The 23,936-nt window shown below is 41.5% G+C and overlaps 1 protein-coding gene across 1 annotated transcript in view; it reads left to right on the forward strand.

The window, feature by feature from the left end:
- The window catches only part of MYO3B (myosin IIIB), a 422,856-nt gene that overhangs the window by 294,270 nt on the left and 104,650 nt on the right, over window positions 1–23,936 (forward strand). The window contains 1 exon segment of the mRNA XM_040227940.1: window positions 3,205–3,304. Within this exon segment, the coding sequence (XP_040083874.1) occupies window positions 3,205–3,304 (100 nt within the window).

The following is a 23,936-nucleotide window of genomic DNA, read 5'->3' on the forward strand; positions in this document are numbered from 1 at the left end:
GAGAAGTCCCTCCCAGTATCTCTTTATTTCATTTAACTAGGATACGTCAGGATGCTTCCCTGGAGACAGGAGACCCATGTCTTGGAGGAGCCATGTCACACCTGCACATACCTCAAGTCTGATATTTTGTGAGCGTTTCTGCTATTGAAATGCATCATTTATTTTTCTCAGCCATGTCACCAGTTTAATTCCTTTAGCCTGATCTGTTCACTTAGAGTCAGTCACCCTATTTTATGCTATTCTTTTTCTCCGTATTTCCATTTCTCCAGTCTCCTTGTTTAACAATTAATTTGCCAGAGAGATGCCAAATTATCCCAACTGTCACTGGACATACTTAAAAGTATTTGACAGGGACTTCCCTGGTGGTCCAGTGGCTAAGACTCTGCTCCCAATGCAGGAGGCCCAGGTTCAACCCCTGGTCAGAGAACTAGGACCCTGTGCAGCCAAATAAATATTTTTAAAAGTATTTGACAATTTAGGATTTTTCTTTGAATTCAGTGGTTCTATAACCTTTTCTATTCATTTAAAAAACTTTAAAAGTTGAGGTATAATTGACCTACAACATTATATTTGTGTCAGGTGTACAACATTTCTGATTTAAGTTTCTCTCTTCGACTCATATCCTTGTCGCTGCTCTTCTGAAAAAACTGGGGGACAGAGGAGCAGACTTCGTCTAATCTTTAATAAGAATATTCTGTACCTTTCTATTTGACTTTTAAACTTCAAATAACTCAGAAATCAATATTTTGGTGACTGAAGTACAAGTGAATAAGAAGCAGGAATGAGTTTTCCCTTTAATTACATGATCAGAAATTCTGTGTGTTTTTATTGGAAGCCTGGGCAGAATAACTGGGGGCGTTGGCCAAGTGTCAAAGGCGCCACTGCCTCCCCTCTCTCTGGTGATGGACGCAGCACCTTCATAAGGAGAGCCCAAACCAAATGGGGTTAATGGTCTTCCTCGCTTTGCTTGTGCTCCTTCCTCTCTGGATTGCTATTAAACTGCTCTTTCTCATTTTCATACTGAGGATCTCAAAATAGATGCAGACAGCAATAATGTCAACCTCCTGTGTGGACAAGACCATCTGGGCTTTGGTCAGTGAGTGGTAGCCCTTGGTGCTGCTGAATTGGGCCAGAGAACAAGATTAAAAATGATTTCTGTTGATTTTCCTTCTTAGTAAGGAAATAGATATTTTTGTCCCTAAAGTGGGCTTCTCTTTTTTTCTTTTCATATCATTTCTCACTTTTATATTGCTTCTCACGGTGAGCTTGGGTCAAAGAATGTTTTAAAATCTCCAGGAGGGGGAAGCCTCCCTGGTCCTCTAACCAGAGGAGTTCATCAATCAAGAGAAGGCAGGGAAGGGAGGAGAGGGGATTGGTTCGTGAAGTTCTAAAAGGCTGCAGCTATTTTTCTTGATTTCTGCTTCCCGCTTCTTTTAATATTGTTGTTTCACGGTTTGGTCATAAAGTCTGTTTGCATGTGAGTGTATGTATATAATAATAAAAATGTAATTATGTTCCATATAAAATTTTCTTTTTATCCTTTTGGTGTTTATAGCAATAGTAATAATAACAGATGGTCTTATCTACCACTGATAGTGAAAAAAATCACATTTCTGCTACACAAGAGATAAATATGCCTAAGGAACCAAACGAATAATATAAAATCAGGGCATACTCTTCACAGAATAGACAAAAACAATTGATTTCCATATTTTTTTTAATGCACTCCATTTTTATCATGTTATATTTTCCATCATTATAACAGAAACCTTCAATATTTTATGCACCTTCCACACTATGTCACAATTGAAAAATATGTCGATTATCTTCATTGCTTGTATTTTGGGTTGGCTCTTTCTAGATGATCTAAAATAAGGAGAAGAAATAGGTACAGAGTCTCCTTCCGACCCTAATGGATTGGTGGGATTAGTTAACAATGTGTAACTATGGTTCTCAACCCTGGCCACACCTTAAAATTATCTAGGGAGCTTTTTAAAAATGATGCCAACCCCACACCAGACCAGTATCAGAATCGCTGGGAGTTGGGTTCAGGCATATTTAAAATCTTCCTGGGTGATTCTAACATACAGTCAAGATTAAGAATTGTTGATCTGGAGCAGTGTCTTCCAGACCTCAACATCAATCCTGATTACCTCAAGGGCTTGTTAAAAACACAGATTGCCAGCCTCCACCTGCAGACTTTCTGATTCATTTAGGTCAGGGTGAGGCCCAAGAATTTTATTTTCTACCAAGTTTTTAGGCGATGTTGATGCTTTCTGTGATGTGTTTTCAATTAGCTGTGATAATGTGGGGCCCATATCTTGAGAACCACTGACATGAAACATTGTGTTAGAAAGGAACTTGAAGCCAAATGAAAGTTCAAGAGAAGAAGGCAATGGTTAGTTAGACGCAGCTGCCCTGGTCATAAAATGAGGAATTGTGCTTGTCACTCTCACTCTTGAGAAACTCGCCAGTGAGCTGTTCTCAAATCACAGTACAGAACTGAGTTCCTCCTGAAATGAATCCCTAGTTGTAGTAATCCTACCCACATTGTCTCAGACGGTAGAGAATCTGCCTGCAGTGCAGGAGACTTGTATTTAGTCCCTGGGTTGGGAAGATCCCCTGGAGAAGGGAATGGATACCCACTCCAGTATTCTTGCCTGGAGAATCCCATGGACAGAGGAGCCTGGCAGGCTACAGTCCATAGGGTTGCAAAGGGTCAGACATGGCTGAGTGACTAACACTTTCACTTACTTACACACATTGTGAAGGTATTTCTTGACCACCGTCCTCATCCACAGGCAGCTCTGCCCAACCCAGCCAGGACTGGAAGCTGGACTCCTAAGACTGTCCAGCACCACACCACTCCAGCTCATGTGTTCTGCTGCTTGCAGAACTTCCTCACCTTGGGGCCTCCCACCTATCTACTCTTTATATCTATTGTCATAGACAGGTGGCTTGTTTTCCTACAAGATGAGTTATTTTATCCAGTTTGCCAGCTGGGACTGAGGACAAAGCAAGGCCTGTCATCACAGAACAAGTCAGTTTTGATGATGTGTCCTAGACAAAGGTTGCAGAAAGTCAGGGAACAGAGTGAGGACAGGCAGCGAGGCGCTGCAGAGAGAATAGATGGCTACTGAAATCAAACCCTGCCTACCTCTGAATTTATCCTCAGTCTCTAAGCACTTGTGTGTTTTCCCTTAGTTCTGAGGGGCTCTGGCGATCATAAAAGCAGCCCACAAGCAGAATCCAGCAATGGCCATGCAGAGACTTCAAGCACCTCTCCTGTCACTGAGAAAAGTTGGTGAGTCTTATCTGTAAGATTTTATTCCAACAGACAATGAAACAAAAATATTTCTTACACTGTGTTATTTTGGTGAGTTGGAGAGAGTGGAGCCAGAAAGTGTTGCCCACCAGATTCCTCCAAGTCATTACTCTGTGGGCAAAAGTCTTTGATCTACACGGCAATCTGGTTACAACCTTCTTGTGGGTTCTCCTCATAGTGAAACCTGTATTTGGCCTCAGCAGGTTAAAACAGTGGTTCTCATCTGGGGGCAGTTTTGCCCCCTCTCACTCTCCTTCTGAGGACATGTTTGGTTGTCACAACTCTTCACAAGGGGTTTGTGTAAAGGACGTCTAGTGGATTGAGGCCAGGGACACTACTCCCCAGTCTACAGTACACAAGACAGCTCCCACCCCACCAAAGAACTGACTAGTCTAAAAGGACAAAAAACTGTGGGCTCAAGCTAATGCAAAAAGGGTATATCATTTTCATTAAAAGTTTACTCCAGGATTTTGAGGTAATAAGCAGGCCATTAGAAAATTCATTGCATCTTTTTGGGAAAAGAGGTGGTCTTAATTTGTAACTTCTAAAAATAATTCTTAATTTTTGAGACATCTTATTAATATATTGAAACTTGACAAATTAAATCCTCAGTACTTCTCTAGCAGTCTCAAATTGTTTGAGCTGCTTTTAAAGTAGTCTGTGATTGTCTCTCAGTGACCACAGGGAATGGTTCCAGGAGCCCCCACAGATACCAAACTTTGCTGTTGCTCAAGTCCTTTATATATAGAATGTTGTGGTACAGTTTGCCCTCCACATCCATGGGTTTCACAACCACAAATTCAGCCAACCTTGGATTTTCACAAAATCCATAGAAATGGAGGGCAGATTGTACTTAATAGTCAGAATAGCTCATGTAAGGGTACTCAATGAAATATTATAGGCCTAGTATCTCATATTAGAGATACTTTCATATTTTGAACACAGTTCAAAATTTCTTTCAGCAGAAAGACCACTGAACTTGGCAGGTAGAAGACTTGGGTTCTGATCCTAAAGCTAGCATTTTCCAGCCCCTTGATCTTGGGCAAGTCAATGAATATAGTTTGGGAAATGGCTCCAGCCCCAGCCTGACTCCCAGCAACCTCCACTGATGACCAGCTTTGCTCAGAATATCAGGGCTGTGCTGTGAGCAATGTCCACTTCCCTTCCCTCCACCTTAGAACTGCTCTTTCTATTCAGCTGTCCATTCTTCCTTTGCTCACTCCGGTGAGCTCTCCCTGGCTCACCTCTGTGATGTTCCTGCTCTCCAGGTCCTGCCGTCATCAGGCAGACCAGCCCTGGCTTTCACATCTTTCTCCCTCTGCTGCCTCTTCCCCATTTGCTGATTCCTCTCCCCATCTAACAAAAGTCTTCCCTTGGCCCTGTCCCTCCCTCTTCTTACTTTTACACCTCAGACTTCCTCAGACTGACATCCAGCTCGGTTGCCTCATTCCTTCACCAGCCCCTCCCTCTCTAAACCCGAAGTCATCCGTGCCCTCACCATATGCCTCAACCAGCCCTTGGGAAGCTTAGCTCCCAGTTAAGAGAGCCTTGTATTCATCAGGTTGTGCAACACTCGGTGCCACGGACCACGCTTTCCATGAGTCGCGCTCGTCCACGGTTTCTACAGCACCGCGGTCTTCAGCTTCTTTCTCCCAGATGTCCTCTGTTTTCTTCCTGCTCCTCTTCCACCCACCTTGAAATACAGGCAGTTCTCCAAGGCCTTGACTCTCTTCTTTCTTCACTTCTCCCTGGGCAATAGCTTCTCTCACTAGCGTATTCTGGTACCAACTCTCAGCTGGGAGAGCATGATTCTCCGGTCTCTGTTCTGAGCTCCACCCTACTACACCCACCTCCTGCTGCCCGTAGATTCCTGATCTACACACCAGAGCCTCAACAGAAAAGCCCACCAGAGGACCTCCACCGGCTCACCAGACCTTGCCACTTCCATGAGTGCTACACATTCTCCTGTGACCTGCTCTTCAAACCTGGTACTCATTTTTGATCCCTATGTCACTTAACCCCACCTCCAATCACTTGTTTAGCATCCTTCCCTGGCCCAGACCTACCATTATCTTGTCTCTCTCTACTCTCTCCTCTTTACAGATCAGCTTTGATTTCTAACACCTGATCAATTGTCTTAAAGCATATTCTGACTTCTCCAAGAACTTTACTGGCTTCCTATTTCAGACCAAAAGAGGTTCAGACTCCTCATTCTGCTTTTGCAAGCCTCTCTCTATCTCACTGCAGTTCGTCCCCTAGACTCAGCTCCTGCATGACCCTATATGCACCCTCTGGCTTCCTGGAGTCAGACTTCATATTGTTCCTACCAGTGCATCTACTTCTGTTCTCTTTGCCCTCTCCTTTCAGTTCAGCTCTTACCTATTTCATCAAGATACAACATCATATCTGTCTTCTCTACAGAGTCCTTCATTCTCTTTAACACTCCTTGAACGATCATGGACCATTTATGACTGTACTACTCAAAGGGCTGGTTCATATGAAAATGAGGGTGTGTCCTAATGTACATCAAGCTACTGCTTTCTTCAAGGAAGTCTTGCTCCCCTTCCCCCATATATAGTCTCAGCCAAATGAAACAAAATACTTGGTAACTAATTGAACTGATTTGTATTCTGACACAAACTCTTTATGACATTGTGAGTGGTAACATTGACAGACTGGGTCCTTGGACCACTTTGGTATATTACTCTCTGTGGCTCTCCATGTTTTGTCTGGTGTTGTGGTTGACCATGTGCCAGCAGTTCAGATTCTCAAGGGCAAGGACCAAATTTTCCTTCTTCCTGTTTCTAGTACATGCAATGGGTCTCAATATATTTGTCAGGCTGACTTCCAAGACCACTCTTCAGAACTCATATTTTTGTGAAAGGAATGTTCTCCCTCCTCAGTCTTTAAGTGGTGGTGGCAATAACAGGATTCAGAATAATTCGTCAGATAGTGTTTCAGGTCATCCGTGCCCTAGGGGAGGTGGGAGCCCATTTTTCTCTCTGTGTTTGATGTTCACCTCAGTGCCCTGTGGTACAACCCAGAGGTTGAAAGGAAGGAAGGAATTCTTGAGGGGGTCAGGCAAGGCATAATGAGAAGAGGGCTGGGTCATGCCAGGGGTGACGCTCCCAGCAGCAAGGACCCTTCAGGGTAACAGGTCCAAAGACAGAAGTTCCAGTGCTAGGCTGGCCACTCAGATATGTGGACACAGACTCCTTCCATTACTTTGCCCCGCTATCCCAGCACATCAGCACTTAGAAGCACAAGGTAGCTGAAGCAGCATGCTAAGGATCCCTTGTTCACATGGCATTGTCCAAAGAAGGAAGGAAGAGATGGATGGAGAAGGGCTATCCTCAGGAGTCTCTCCCTGTTGGTCATGAGGGAAACCTTTCCCAGAAGTCCCGAGGATGCTCCTCTCACATCTTATCAGATGAAATTTGCAGAGGTGGCTCTGCAGGGAAGAGGAGTCCAGCAAGGGAAGCTGGAAAGGTGAGCATTTTCAGCTTCTGCAGAAGAAAGTAAGCAAAAAATAAAGGGGTTAGAGAAGCAACCCATAAAGTGTCCTAGAAGAATCCTAAAGAGGTAGTGATGGAACAGATAGGCACAGGGAATGATGGAGGGAAGGCAAAATCAGAAGGAAGAGTTTATAAGGAAGACCCAGACATGACAAGAAACACTGTGAGACTAGAATGACAAAGACATATTGAGGACATTGTTCTGATTCATCCAACATTTATGGCAGTGGCGAGTCTTCCTCACAGTTATCTCACAGAATGCACACACCAGTCTTCTGGATGATGTTCTCTATGAGTCAGCTAAACATGGGGACAGCTACTCAATCAGCTCCCAAATGCTGGACTGGAAACCACTACTGGGTTGGAGGTGTCAGATTTACCTGCTCCTGCCCCAGTTGGCTAGCATGGGGTTCCCTCACTGTCACAGAGAATAAATGGCAGGTCTAGGGTTTGAGTCTGGATTTTCTGTCTCTAACAATAATCGTAACAACTAATATTTGATATTCATTAACAACTTCCTAGGCACTGTGTTAAGGATTTCACATGAATGATTCTTTCTAATCCTCATAATAATCCTGTGGGAGAGGTGCATATTATATAATTTCTGACATTTAGAGAGTACAAGGGACTTGCTGTTGGTGTTACCTAGTCAGTAAAGTGACAGAGTCAAGATTTGAACACAGCTCTAACTCCAGAGCCCATGTTTTTAGCCAGTACATTCTGCTGCCTCTCCCGGCTCCAAATGCCTAGCCCAGGGTTTTATTATTATTATTATTATTCTATATTCTCTATAACTGTCATTGCAACAAATCTTGAATCACAACCAGCTAAGGAGTAAATTCTGATGGGCAACAAACTCTCAGCCTGTGATTGGTGGAGAAAATTCCAGCTCTGAACCTTGGGAGAGAGCTTCTGGCCTCATGGGAAAGGTGTTCCCATGGGTACGTGGTGGGGCGGGGCTCACTTGGCTGGGGAGAAAGAAACCTCATGTTGCAAGTCCAAGTCAGTGGTTGGCCCGGTGCTTCTCTGTTCCACTTCCTGTGTAAGCCTGTAACTGTGTACAGTGAATGACAGAATGGAAGTAGTCTTTTATGCCGTTGGGGCTTTGTTCCCATGATGGTAATCCTCCATTTTAATGCTGATAAGTACAATAGTGAGGATTATGCCCCTTAATTTAATTTGCCCTGCGTATGGCAAAGCTCTCACAAGGCTTTTATTTGACATTCTTTAGCACAGCTAGCCTGTTGTTGTGTAAAAAGGAGCCCCTATGAGGGAGGCAGCAGATTGATCATGCTGGTGCAGATGTTTTTACCCAGCAGCTTGTAACACACCCCCAGAGAAGCTGCTTCGTTGTGGGCCACTTCAGGTTCAAGAGAGACTGAAACTTCATGACTCAGACAGCTCGAGGGGAGCTGGCACTTTGCAAGAGGGGAAAATGGACACATATTTCTCCCGTTTGTCATCCTTATGGCCCGGGGCTTGAGGCCAATTGGGCTGACCTCAGAATTGATGAGCCAGGGCAACAGCCTTCCCATCAGGGCTGACTGTGGGCCAGATTTTTCTGTGGGCTGTGAAGTACAGATTGCCACATATCTTGACAGACTGTGTGTGGGGGTCATTGTAGAAATATGTGGCAGTGCTAAGAAGATTCAACAAAACAAAACTTTTCTTTCCATGTCAGTATCCGGAGGAGGTCTCCTTTCCCACCTTTCCTCTCCCACCCTTCAATTCCCATGCTATTTTCCTTCTGCTTCCATTTCACTCATGCCAGGGGCTAGTGCACATTTCCTACCCCTGTGGCCAAGTTAGTGCACCAACATATTCAGAGACACCCCCACCTCCCCATGACACCCGGGGGGGAAATATCAGCAGGTGTGAGAGGAGCTAGGGGTGGTGGCCTTCTTTCATGACATGCTTATGATGCTATGTGTTACCTTCTTCCAGTAGAAAATCAAGTGACAGACCTGGGATTGAATCTTAGTTTAACTACAGTAGGTCCCCTGCATACAAACGAGTTCCATTCTGAGAGCACATTCATAAGTCAAATTTGTTCATTAAGTCAAACACGATTTGACAGGGAGGGCTTCCCTGGTGGATCAGCAGAAAAGAATCTGTGTAGAGCAGGGGATACAGGTTTGATCCCTGGGATGAAAAGATCCCCTGGAGTAGGAAATGGCAACCCACTTCAGTATTCTTGCCAGGAAGACTCCAAGGACAGAGGAGCCTGCCGGGCTGCAATCCATGGGGTCACAAAGAACTGGACACAACTGAGCATACACACACATGCCCCACTAACACAATCAGGTAGATAGGTCTGTCCTGTAATAGGACAAACCTATAATACTTTTCATGCACTCTGATCAAGTGGGATTTATCCCAGGGATGCAAGGATTCTTCAATGTACACCGTCAATCAATATGATAAACCACATTCAGTTCAGTTCAGTTGCTCAGTTGTGTCCGACTCTCTGTGACCCCATGGACTTCACACCAGGCCTCCCTGTCCATCACCAACTCTCATAGTTTACTCAAACTCATGTCCATTGAGCTGGTGATACCATCCAGCTATCTCATCCTCTGTCATCCCCTTCCCCTATACCACATTAACAAATTGAAAAGTAAAAACCACGTAATTATCTCAACAGATGCAGAAAAAGCTTTTGACAAAATCCAACACCCATTTATGAACAACAACCAAAAAAAGCCTCTCCAGAAATCGGGCTTAGAGGGAAACCAGTCCTGGGTGTTCACTGGAAGGACTGATGTTGAAGCTGAAACTCCGGTACTTTGGCCACCTGATGCAGAGAGCTGACTCATTTGAAAAGACCCTGATGCTGGGAAAGATTGAGGGCGGGAGGAAAAGGGGACGACAGAAGATGAAATGGTTGGATGGCACCACCAACTCAATGGACATGAGTTTGGGTGAACTCCGGGAGTTGGTGATGGACAGGGAGGCCTGGCGTGTTGTGGTTCATGGGGTCGCAAAGAGTCAGACATGACTGAGCAACTGAACTGACTGACTGACTACCTCAACATAATAGAGACCATATATGGCAAACCTATAGCTAACATCATATTCAGTGGTGAAAAGCTGAAAGCATTTTCTCTAAGATCAGGAACTAGACAAGGATGTCCACTCTTGCCACTTTTATTCAACATAGTTTTAGACATGTTAGACTGAACATAGTTTGAGAAATCTTAGTCACAGCTATTAGAGTAGAAAAAGAAAAGAATCCAAATTGGAAAAGAAGTAAAACTGTTACTGTTTGCAGAGGACATGATACTATACATATAATGATGTATAGAAAACCGCTAGAGCTCTTCTATATATTTGGTAAAAAATGCAGGATACAAAGTTGATACACAGAAATCTTTTGTATTTCTATACACTAACAATGCAAGATCAGAAAGAGAGGTTAAGGAAACAATCCCATTTAACATCACATTAAAAAGAATAAAATACCTTGGAATAAACCTACCTAAAGAGGCAAAGGACCTGTACTCAGAAAACTATGATACTGAGGACAGAAATCAAAGATAAAATAAGCAGATGGAGAGACTTACCATGTTCTTGGACAGAAGGAATCAACGTTGTCAAAATGACTATACCATCTAAAACAATCTACAATTCAGTGTAATATGTATCAAATTACCAATGACATTTTTCATATAACTAAACAAAAATTTTTATAACTTGTATGGAAAAACAAAAGACTCCAAATAATCAAAGCAATCTTGATTACTACAAAGCTACAGTAATTGAGACAGTATGGTACTGGCACAAAACAGAAATATGGATCAATAGAACAGGATAGAAAGCCCAGAGATAAACCCACATAGCTATGACCACCTAGTGCCCAACAGAGGGGACAAAACAGAAGAAAACACAGTCTTTTCAAGAAGTGAGGCTGGGAAAACTGAACAGCTACATGTAAAAGAGTGAAATTAGAATACTCCCTAACATCATACACAAACTCAAAATGGAGTAAAGTCCTAAATGTAAGGCTGGATACTATGACAAAACTCTTATAGGAAAATCTAGACAGAACACTCATAGACATAAATTGCAGCAAGATATTTTTCAATCTACTGCCTAGAGTAACGAAAATAAAAACAAAAATAAACAAATGGGACCTAATTAAACTTAAAAGCTTTTGTACAGCTAAAGAAACCATAATAAAACAAAAAGACAACCCTTGGAATGGGAGAAAATATTTGCAAGCAAAGCAACTGACAAGGGATTAATCTCCAAAATATACAAATGGCTCATGCAGCTCAATATCAAAAAAAAAAAAAAAATGGGCCAATCAAAAACTGGGCCAAAGATCTCAATAGACATTTCTCCAAAGAAGATAAACCAATGGCCAAAAACACAGAAGAAGATGCTCAACATCACTAATTATTAGAGAAATTAAAATCAAAACAGTCAGAATGGCCATAATCAAAAAAATCTACAAGCCGTAAGTTCTGGAGAGGATGTGGCAAAAAGGAAACCTGCCTAAACTGTTGGTGGACATATAAACTGGTACAGCCACTATGGAGAACAGTATAGAGGTTCCTTTAAAAACTAAAAAGAGCTACCATATGATCCAGCAGCTCTACTCCTGGGCATATATCTGGAGAAAACCATAATTCAAAGGGATGCATTCAGTCTGACATTCACTGCAGGACTATTTATAATAGCCAGGCCATGGAAGCAACCTAAATGTCCATCAACACAGAAATGGATAAAGAAAATGTAGTACAAATATACAACGGAATATTACTCAGCCCAAAAGGAATGAAATAAGACATGGCTGGACCTGGAGATTGTCATACAGAAGTAAGTCAAAAAGAGAAAAACAAATAATTGTATAATATCACTTCTATATGGAATCTAGAAAAATGGTATGTCTAGATGACCTTATTTGCAAAGCATAAACTGAGTCACAGATGTAGAAAACAGACTTATCGTTAGCAACAGGGAAAAGAGTGGGATAAATTGGGATTGACATACATATACTACTGTATATAAAACAGATAATAGGTAACTGATGAGAACCTGCTATATATCACAGGGAACTCTACTCAGTGCTCTTTGGTGACCTAGATGGGAAGGGAATCTAAGAAAAAGTGCTTATATGTGTACATATAACTAAATCACTTTGCTGTACAGCAGAAACTAACACAACATTGTAAAGCAACTATACTCCAATATCAATTAATAAAAAATTAAAAATAAGTTATCTGAGATTAGATCTATACAAGATTAGATGTAGAATGGCACCCCACTCCAGTTCTCTTGCCTGGAAAATCCCGTGGACGGAGGAGCCTGGTAGGCTGCAGTCCATGGGGTCGCTGAGGGTTGGACACGACTGAGAGACTTCCCTTTCACTTTTCACTTTCACGCATTGGAGGAGGAAATGGCAACCCACTCCAGTGTTCTTGCCTGGAGAATCCCAGGGACGGGGGAGCCTGGTGGGCTGCTGTCTATGGGGTCGCACAGAGTCGGACACGACTGAAGCGACTTAGCAGCAGCAGCAGCAGCATACAGTTATAGACATAATATATGCCTGACAAAAGATGATGGCAAGCTGTTGTTGATGGTGGTGATAGACGTAGTAGCAATAATAGTAGTAATAGTAGTATGTAAAAGGTTCCTGCAAAGCTACCGTTATATGAAGAGTTAAGACCTCTGGTTTAGCTCTAGAGCTGTGATCTAAAATAAGCACTGAGAATTCCAGTACTTTAGAACAGTGCTCACTCTCAGCTTTAAACTGAGAGCCAAATTTTCTTTTCTGCGTTCCTGGCTCTTACCTCAGGAATAAATCTGAGGTTGATTTTGGGCCCAAGACTCACCCTTGTCAATATAGCTAGGTTTCATTGGCAACACCCTCACATGATAACTTTCAGAGTTTCCTTGATTGTTAGAGCCTTCTTAGAGTTTCTAGATGTTTAAAATAGTAATTGATCACATGTATTTTCAAAACCTTTTTGAAGCCAGAAACCTTATCAGCAGCTGAAAGGATCTTCAACAAAAAGTCTGTTTTGAATTATATTTTTCCTTGTGGATTTGCTTATGGCTGTACATAAATATTTATCTGAACTGTTTCAGCAAGCCTTAAATCATCAGTGATCCTTATGCAAAGAACTCTTTTAGAAGGACCGTGGATGTCCAGGATGTCAGAAATCAGAGTTCTGTTTATAGGACCAGATTCTCAGGGCCAAAAGGGTTTTGGCCCTGAGAATTGTTTGATGGTTTTCATAATCTTTTGTTTTCCTATTTCTGTGTAGTTTTTCATGCTGTTCCTTCTGAATAGAATTCCCTTGCCAGTTCCTTCTTTACTTGTTGGTATTTAACCATCCTTCAAGGTCTCACCCATGAGGCATCTCATGGTGCAGTGCTTTGAAGCAGACTGGAGCCAGGAGAAGAGTGGCCTAGGTGGCAGAATAGAGTGGGCCCTGGCCCAGAGGCAGGATGTGCGGGGAGTGTGTGCGGGTGGGTTCTGGGGAGAGATGTCCAGCGGGGTAAGAACTGAGTGTGGGTAGGGGTGCCATGGTGCAGGGAGAACCATGAGAGGGAATCAGGCAGATGGGAACTGGATATGGGAGACCTTAAACGCCGAGTGATAGTGTGGACATTATTCTATAAGCTAAAAAATGCACACCCACAGTCATTGGATAGAATATGGTCTGCAGACATATGTTCTTTAACCTGAGCAATACCTTTGAAATTCTCAATGTTTCCAATGTATAAAAATAGAAATATTTCATATCACAACTCAGAATTCTGATGGCTCCTGAAAGCCGGAGTATCTAGCAGCTATCACTTAGAACTGAGTAGAGGCTGTTTTCCACTGATAGTAACTCACAGTCCTGCTTAGTTCATGGCCTGGCCCCACCAGCATCTGAGTCTGATTCTGGTCCACATGTATTAGGGGTTCTGTGAAGGTAGAGGAAACAACTTAGGCTACAGATTCTGGAGACAGATTGTTTTCTCTTCTCACCTGGGTCTGTGTCCAAGTAGCTCAGTGAAAAGTTAAACACTTGTCACTTGGGCAAGTTAAACAAATTTCTCATAATGGTACCTATCTCATATGGCTATTGTGAGACTGAGCCATAGGAAAATTTTAAAAGACTACCTAGCATGTAGTAAGTACACAGAAATGTTAGCCATTATTACTATATTCTACATGAGATAATAAACTCCGGCACTGAAACTGTCATTTATTTCTGTACAACTCACTGAATCTAGAATCTAAAATCTTCAGCTATTATAGGCATAAAATAAAATGAATGGATAAATGGAAGAATGAATATTCACTCCTTGAATTTTAATTTCTGTTAGATCTAAAGCTAACTTTTTCATTACTTTTACTTAAGAAATGCTTCCTATTTATCTTGAGTTTAGCTTGAACACAATAATTAATTTTTAGATAAGGTAGGAAGCTGACTTTCTCAAAAGTCAACAGGGCTAAAAATATAAATGAAGGGAGATGCTATTAACACTATGTAATTATTCTGTAGTGGATATACTTTCCTAGCTCAAAAATAAGCCCTGAGTTGGGCAAGATGCTTAATTATGTGTTTTCTTTAGAAGCTTAGTTATTGGCAGTAGCCATCTATGGTTGATATCTTAAAGATATCAGTTGCCAGGACCCAGCATGTAGTAAACTTAAGCAGAAATGATGTTAGAATGCATGTCTGACTTGGGTTCTCCGGCCATCTCCACCCCTATGTGAGATCCACACTTCAAGGCAATGTTTTTGTGTCTGGTACCTCAGACAAAGACAAGAGCGTGTCCAGAAACAATTTGGACAGTTTGGCATGAGAGCTAGTTTCCGATATGTCCAACACATCTTACAGACAGATGAGCTTACTCTACCACCCCAGCAACGTCTTTAATGTGCTCACCCATGGGCAGACTTAATCTGTCCCTAAACATATTTGCCATCAGCAAATGATAAGAACATTAGCAAACAACATCTTGAGTTCAGCAAAGTTGACCTACAGTGTTAGATTCACTTTCTATCTGGAAAACTTGCACATTTACAGAGAGCTTGGGTCCAGCAACAGTTGGGAAACGTCATCTAAAACCGAATGATGAAAATAAATAAATAAAACTGAATGATGTTTTCAAAAGTCTAAAAAGCTGCTTTCTAACTTTATACTGTAAATGTCAAGCAGTTCTCTTCTTTTTTTTATAAAAAGTCTTTTTTTAAAAGTATGATAATGCCTGTACTTCTTCTAAAGAAATCTCAACCTCCGTCTGTCTCCCTTTCCTTCTTTCTCTCTCAAACTCTCTTTCTTTCTTTGTCTCTCTCACTGTAGAATTAATACCTCTAACATTCTGATTTCTAACCTAAAGGACACCTTCAGGACAATTTTAAGTAATGACAAAATCTGACAAATTCTTCTGACCATTTTGCCATCCCTTGTTCCTTTCCTGCATTACTCATTCCATGAGTTTAGGAAATTCTAGAAATTCAGCACATTTCTGGTGTCAACTTTTGCTTGTATCCTCATCAAGACCTTTGCTCAATTCAAGCTCAGAATGAGTTTTTGACAAAAAATATGTTTGCATATGGGGCTTCCCTGATAGCTCAGTTGGTAAAGAATTTACTTGCAATGCAGGAGACCCCAGTTCAATTCCAGGGTTGGGAAGATCTGCTGGAGAAGGGATAGGCTACTCCAGTATTCTTGAGCTTCCCTTGTGGCTTAGCTGGTAAAGAATCTGCATGCAGTGTCCTGGGTTTGATCCCTGGGTTGGGAAAATCTCCTGGAGAAGGGAAAGGCTACCTACTCCAGTGTTCTGGCCTGGAGAATTGGGGTCGCAAAGAGTCGGACACAACTGAACAACTTTAATTTCACTTTCACCTTTGCATATGGAGGCTATTTTGAAAGAAAAGAAACTTGAGAAAAGAAACCTTCTCAAGTTGAAAATATTGTAGGAAACAATATTTGTATAAAAATGAATTCTACGTGAAAGCAATTCTTTATGAACAGTTAAAAAAACTGAGACTATAATCCTCCAGGTTGAAAGAAGATTAACTTTGCATGTGTCCACAGCCTTTTAAACCTTATTTCATTTTACCCTCTGGATTAGAAGGAAAAAATATTAGTGTTTCAGCTCCAAGTGTATTTTGTGGATTAAACAGAAGCTTGCTCCTACCTGTAGGACACAAATACTCAAGCATATTTCCCATTAGCATTGCCATGGTTACATTAAATTCAGAAGGAACCCTAACAAGTGTTTGCCACAGAAGCTGTTGACAGTAGCAATGCCACACTCTCTGTATGCATCTTAGTAACTTTTCAGACTTGTCTCCTTAATGAGTAGACATAACAGGAGGAGAGTTGAATTTTTTCTTTCCATCTGAATCGTATAGGTCAGGGAGACAGAGAAATAGAGAGTTCTGGTGAAACAAAGCTCCAGCAACTGCTGTGATTGGGAAATTAGATAATAAACAGCCCCTGATACTGAGATTCTAATGGCTTAAGATCAACACAGTCTGGAGAGGCAGGCAGGAGTGGCCTTCCACACTCTGCCCCAGACCCTCCCCGGAGAGCTCTTTGTGTCAACAAGAACAGCTAGAGCTCCTGGCCAGCTCCCAGCACTCAGAATGGGGCTATCATTTTTGTTTGCTTTGCAAATATCTTAATGGGAAGTGGTTCAACACCACCTATGGGTTAATCTGAGAGGTTCTGCTTGGCAGCTGTTAGCTCTGAGAACCACATGGCCATTCTCTGATGGAGGGAGTCGGGCTGACTGTTAACTGCCCAGTGCCAGGTTGAGGCATCTTCTTTGCTTATTGGATTTACTGACTGGCAGGAAGCACCTTGTTGTCTTTTATTTTTAGTTTCTTCTTCCTGGGAGGGTAAGGATGCTATTCAATTGTGCTTTTCCCTCTAGGGCAAAATGGTTGTTTGGATTAGTTTCACTAGCAGGTAATGTTTCTTTCACCCAAACTTATTCTCACAGGATCTGAAATATAATAATAAAAGTGGTGTGGTGGTGATGGAGATGCCAGTACTGTTGCAGGAAGAAGGATCTTGTATGTTAGCCTTGGCGGGAGGGCTACACAGCCCTGCCTTCAGCTGGGATCTCAAGAGTTGAATAGATACTGAATTTCTTCAGAATCCCTGCTCTACTGTTCTCTCAGCTGTCTCTTCTCTGCCTAAATTTGGGTTTCACTTGTCTCAACCCATGGGAATGCTTCCTTTGGTGACTTGGCCAACTCATGTCTTTCTGGATCTATGTCAGCTGACATTGGCACAAATGAGTCCTTTATGCTTTCCTCCCTGGATTTGAGGCAGGGTTAGATGCTTTTCACAATGCAGGTTAGGGAAGTTTCTGCACTAATGAAAGAATTGTAGGCAATTATTGCCCCATTTGGAAAAATGCAAAAAGCTTAGATGACTCTGCAAATCCTGGTATTAATGTCCAGCTGCCCACAGGAACAGTGCAGCCTTGTTTCTAAGACCTTTTCCTTTCCTGAAGGTTTCCACACCTATTTGTAGGGTTGCCTAGTGGTTGAGAGCAGGGACCCTGGAGTCGACTAGACTTGCTACTACTAAGGGTAAGATCTTGATGAACTTACTTATTTTCTCAGAGTCTCTGTCTCCTTATCTTTAAATGGAATGTAAAATTGACATGATTGCCTCACAAGGTCATGAAAGTTAAATGAGACAACTTACACAAATCATACGGCATCTCATCTAATGCACAAAAACACTCATGCTGCTGCTGCTGCTGAGTCACTTCAGTCATGTCCGACTCTGTGTGACCCCATAGACGGCAGCCCACCAGGCTCCCCCGTCCCTGGGATTCTCCAGGCAAGAACACTGGAGTGGGGTGCCATTTCCTTCTCCAGTGCATGAAAGTGGAAAGTGAAAGGGAAGTCGCTCAGTCGTATCCGACTCTTAGCAACCCCATGGACTGCAGCCTACCAGGCTCCTCCGTCCATAGGATTTTCCAGGCAAGAGTACTGGAGTGGGGTGCCATTGCCTTCTCCAAAAACACTCATAAATAGTAGTAATAAGGAGAGTTATTGTTTTTTTTGGAGGAATTCATCTTTATGTACTCCTTAGTATTATACGTTCCTTTCTGAAGTCCTTGTTTTGAAGTCTGTTACTCCCAACCCATTAAAATCAAGCCAAATTGAGGACAACTTCACTATCAAAGTAAATAATGATAAAAGAATATAATATATTGGATAAAGTAAGAATTCATGAATCCACATTGATAGAAGGAAGGAGGAAATGAAGGAACAAAGGAGGCAGAGGAAGGAAGAGAGGTAGGGGAGGAAGGAAGGGAGGTGGGGAAGGAAGAAACAGAGTGGGCTTTTCCTTGCAATCAAGTGTGAAACACGTGTAAAAAGAATGCTGAAGGCAGAGAATCACCATTGGCAGCTATCAAAATAGTCATTGTTTCAGGCAGGACTCTTCCATAGGTGCTAAAACTAATAGGTGAAAGCTTAAGGGGTAACAGTGTTTTAGAAGAAATCTTCATAAGATGTTTATTAGTTTCAAAAGAACAGTGGGAGAAACCTGGCGGACACCACCTTAACCAAGTGATGAAAGTTAGTAAGTATCACCAATAATCAGACAATTGACAGCACGTGCCTCCTGATAGGATGCACGAAAACAACATCACTTCAGTGGATTTCCAGCAAAATATGCACAACTTGAATTTAATCATGAAGAAACAGCAGACAAACCAAACAAAAGGACTTCTTCCAAAATGACTGACCTGTGGGCTTCAAAATCAAATGCAAAGTGTGACTGAGGAAGTGTTCCAAGTGAAAGGAGATTTAAGGAATATGACAACTGAATACAATGTATGATCCAAAATTTTCTTTCTCTATGGAAGACATCATTGAGACAATTGGCAAAATCTGAATTTAATCTATACATTGGGTAATAGCTTTGTAGTAATATTAATTTCCTGACTGAGCATTGCGCTACAGTCATATAGGAGAACACCCTTGCTTTTAAGAAACACACACTGAAGTATTTAGGGGTAAAGGAGTGTCAGGTACAACTGACTCTTAGATGATTCGGAAAAAAATTTTACGTATTTTTATGTGTGTATTGTCAGTATACATGTACCAAAAGAAAGTCAGAGACACAAAGAGAGGATAAAGCAAATGTGCGTATTCTAATATCTGGAGAATCTGCTGAGGAATATACAGAATTCCGTACACTATTCTTGTGTCTTTTTTCTAAATGTGAAGTTGAGTTAAGTTAAAATGTTAAAATGAAAAAAAAAAAAAAAACAACAGTACTACATCCCTCTCCTAGACAGGGCAGTCAGTCCATCAGCCACTTTCTCTTTAGAAACTGATCCCTCTCCATCCACACCTACATCAGCTGTCCACATCAGCATGGCACTGCTAGGTATCTGTCCTTGAGCTCCGCTGTGACCTCACTGACTAGTCAGCACCCACCACACACAATCTTGTTTGGACTTTTTCACCTCATTTTCAACACTTCCTAGCTAGTGTTTCTTATGCCCCCTCCTTCATCTGTCTGTGGGTCCCATGACTTCATGCCATGCTCATCCTGCTCTGCGTTTCAGTGCTTCTTGGTTTTCTTTCCGCAAACTGAGCACTGCTTTCAGAACTAAGGGAGGAAAACAGGATTAAATAGTATCTTTGAGGGCTGCACTGGTGACAAGAGCATCATCCAACGAATGTGGCTGTTAGACCCGTTTCTCCCTCTAACTCACTTGAACATGTTATATCAGCCCCTGGGCCTCAGTTTCCCCACTTACAATGTGAAAAAAAAGTGTAGTGGATGGTCTCTGAAGTTTGCTTTGCCTCTACAGGTCTTTAAAGTGCAAAGCCTGTAACTTAACCCAGAAGTTACCTATGACCCCACCCAAAGGAGAGAGGAAGGGTACAGAATGAAAGCCATTCCAGATACTTGTCACTGTCATTCTCTATCCTGTGCAGCCTGAGGTGTCCATGTTCAGGGACCTGTCTTACAGAACTGAAATAAATATAACATGTAACCGAGTGTGTGTTTTATTTCTAAACTCTAACCGTATACGCATCTCAATTTAACCCTTTTAAAACCCTGTTATCTTATATTTTTATTTTATTCTGCCAGAAAGGACAAGTTAATCTTTTTGCCTGAGCCTGACAAGACTTTTTATTTATGTTTTGCTGATGAAGAAGCTGAGGTGCTGATTTGCCCAAGTTAGAGTTGCCATATTTGGCAGATAAAGATACAGGATACCCACTGATATTTTCAGTTCAGTTCAGTTCATTTCAGTCGCTCAGTTGTGTCCAACTCTTTGTGACCCCATGAATCGCAGCACACCAGGCCTCCCTGTCCATCACCAACTCCCGGAGTTCACTCAGACTCATGTCCATCGAGTCTGTGATGCCATCCAGCCATCTCATCCTCTGTCCTCCCCTTCTCCTCCTGCCCCCAATCCCTCCCAGCATCAGAGTCTTTTCCAATGAGTCAACTCTTCGCATGAGGTGGCCAAAGTACTGGAGTTTCAGCTTTAGCATCATTCCTTCCAAAGAACACCCAGGGCTGATCTCCTTTAGAATGGACTGGTTGGATCTCCTTGCAGTCCAAAGGACTCTCAAGAGTCTTCTCCAACACCACAGTTCAAAAGCATCAATTCTTTGGCACTCAGCCTTCTTCACAGTCCAACTCTCACATCCATACATGACCACAGGAAAAACCATAGCCTTGACTTGACGGACCTTTGTTGGCAAAGTAATGTCTCTGCTTTTCAATATCTAGGTTGATCATAACTTTTCTTCCAAGGAGTAAGCGTCTTTTAATTTCATGGCTGCAGTCACCATCTGCAGTGATTCTGGAGCCCAAAAAAATAAAGTCTGACACTGTTTCCACTCTTTCCCCATCTATTTCCCATGAAGTGATGGGACCGGATGCCATGATCTTCATTTTCTGAATGTTGAGCTTTAAGCCAACTTTTTCACTCTCCACTTTCACTTTCATCAAGAGGCTTTTGAGTTCCTCTTCACTTTCTGCCATAAGGATGGTGTCATCTGCATATCTGAGGTGATTGATATTTCTCCCGGCAATCTTGATTCCAGCTTGTGTTTCTTCCAGCCGAGCATTTCTCATAATGTACTCTGTATATAAGTTAAATAAGCAGGGTGACAATATACAGCCTTGATGTACTCCTTTTCCTATTTGGAACCAGTCTGTTGTTCCATGTCCAGTTCTAACTGTTGCTTCCTGACCTGGATATAGGTTTCTCAAAAGGCAGGTCAGGTATTTTAATTTTATGTAAAAAACAGATGGCTTTTTAACATAAGTATATCCCATGAAGTATTTGAAAATTTTTATAGTAAAAGAACTATTCATTTTGTACCTAGCATACAAATTTAACTGGGTGTCCTATATTTTATATAACAACACTAGCCTAAGTGCTTTGGAACTAATGTATCATGAATATGTATATATATATCATGAATATATATATATATATACACACACATATCATAAAGTGTGTTGCTAAACTTTTACCAAGTGTTTACATCAGTCCTCCAGCCCCAAGGTACCATAACATATAAAGTTTTTTTTACCCATTAGGAGCTTTTTATTGACAACACTTTCAAAGACGTGAATTCTGTTTTATTTACTAGTGTTAGGCACTCAGTCATGTCTGACTATTTGCAACCCCATGGACTGTAGCCCTCCAGACTCCTCTGTCCATGAAATTCTCCAGGCAAGAATACTTGAGTGGGTTGCCCTTCCCTTCTTTAGGAGATCTTCCCGACCCAGGGATCGAACCCAGGTCTCCCACACTGCAGGCAGACTCCTTACTGTGTGAACCACCAGGGAAATATATTTACTTACTAAGATCTTTACTTATATATTACCTTCTATACCCACTTAATCTAAAATTGCAGACCCTGCCTCCAACACTTCTTTTACCCCTTCTTTGCTTTAATTTTCTTCTTTTGCTCTTAATTCTGTTTAACATGCTAACATATTTACTTATTTTTTCATTTATTGTCTACTTTCCCTGATAGAAATATAGGTTCTTAGGAGCAGAGGCATCTTAGATTTACTGTTCACTTTTGTATCCCCCAAAACAGTAAGAGATAAATTAAAGGGGCTCAATAAATATTTGAGAAATAAATGAGTGATGCCTGAGAGGCTGTTCAGGACCTTATATTGTTCAGTGTAGTATCTATTGTTCTTACAATCATACAGAATCTCAAAGCTTGCCACCAAATTGGAGCCTTGACTGTGGCATAAATGTTTATAATCTTAATATTAGCCCACAGACATAAGGTGAGTAAAAGGTCAGCAGTTCAGGGTTTAAGAGTTATCTCCAGACCTAGTTTAATTTAATCTGCCTCCAGCATATTTTGTTTTGGAGAAGGCAATGGCACCCCACCCCAGTACTCTTGCCTGGAAAATCCCTTGGGCGGAGGAGCCTGGTAGACTGCAGTCCATGGGGTCGCTAGGAGTTGGACACAACTGAAGCAACTTAGCAGCAGCAACGGCATGTTTTTTATAGTTAGATGTTTGTCACCCCAGGCGTCATTTATTAAGATCGCAGATATGATTGAGTGAATATCTGGAATAGTCCAGTAACAAAATGGCACTGCAGGCTGAGAGCACAGGCTCTGTGCTCCGGGTTTGTATATGCAGATCTAGGTGCCTCCAGGGCAGGCTCCTCAAAAAGCCTAAGCTTCAGCTGTAGAGAGACCCTGGTAGGCTCTATATTGCTCGTGTTGATGTGGCGATCGAATGGTCAGCTCTTCTGGCTGTGCTGGGGCCCTCAGCCCTTGGCACTGCAGCCCTTTGGGTCATATGTTCTTCTTCACTACTGTATCTTAACTCATCCCCAAGCCTGAGGTCAGATTTTCTCATGGTCCCTTGGTTGCTGACAAAGAACTGAAATCAGCTTTATGTCGAGTGTTGAGTGTCCTTTTTTTTTTCCCCCCAATAAGACAAGAATTCTCAGCAGAATGAAGAAAATCTTCTGCTCTTATATTTGGCTTTACACAGTGACAGCTGCCTGTAATAAAATAGTAAAGGAGAAAAAAATTAAAGAAATGAAAATACAAAAGTGACAAATTAAAGTTGTATGGACTCATGGTTGGGGAAAAGCAATGAGGCAGACAAATATGATCAAATTTAAAGGGCTCAGTGGGATTTGGGAAATTAGCATAAGCACATAAACTAGTAGTGTTAACTTGGAGCAGTGGCATCATGAAACATTTGTCAGCCTTTTTGAGCCCTTTTATGAATTTCTCCTTGAGCCATGTTCTAAAATTTAGAATGTGTCCAAGAGCAAACAAATATCCATATACTTAAGCATAATTTGCATATTCAACTTATTGAGTAATGACACTGACTTGGGGTAAGATACAGTGCATGCATTCAAAACAGAAAAGTTACCAAGTAGCAAACCCAATGAAAAAATAATAATAATACAAAAGCTGTGATCATTCTCTTTTGTTTCCTTTTTTCCTACTAGGACAAATAAGGTTATCTACTATAGTGGTAACCTTATTTTGTATGACTACTCTTTTCATTTCTCCTATGTTTTTTGTATTTCCTTCATATCATATATGAAACCCCAGGAGTAATGTTTTCCCTCTTCAGAATCAAAAAATGTCAATTAAAATAAAAATGAGTTACCTTTTTTTTTTAACTTAAGAGGTAAGCAAAGATGAAAAATACTGATAATACCCAGTGTTGATGATATGACAAACGGGGCCTTTCATACTTTTATAGTTATGAGTGTTAATTTTTGTTACTTTTTAAAGGAGAATTTGATGATACAATTCAAAAGCTTTAAAATAGAAAATTTATTCATCATTTAAGCTAATAGCTTTAAATTTATCCTAATCAAAAATTGAAAAAGTTTTTGGATATTAAATTGGATATACTCATAACTATATGCACATATCCCTAATGACCCTTCATTTACCAGGTGGTTCTAGTGGTAAAGAATCCATCTGCCAATGCCGGAGACAAAAGAGATGCAGGTTCAATAACTGGGTGGGGAAGATCCCCTGGAGTAGGAAATGGCAACCCGCTCCAGTATTCTTGCCTGGGAGGTGCCATGGACAGAGGAGCCTGGTGGGCTACAGTCCATGAGATCAC

Source organism: Oryx dammah, unplaced genomic scaffold, assembly GCF_014754425.2.
Source record: "Oryx dammah isolate SB20612 unplaced genomic scaffold, SCBI_Odam_1.1 HiC_scaffold_27, whole genome shotgun sequence".
Classification (NCBI taxonomy): Eukaryota; Metazoa; Chordata; class Mammalia; order Artiodactyla; family Bovidae; genus Oryx; species Oryx dammah.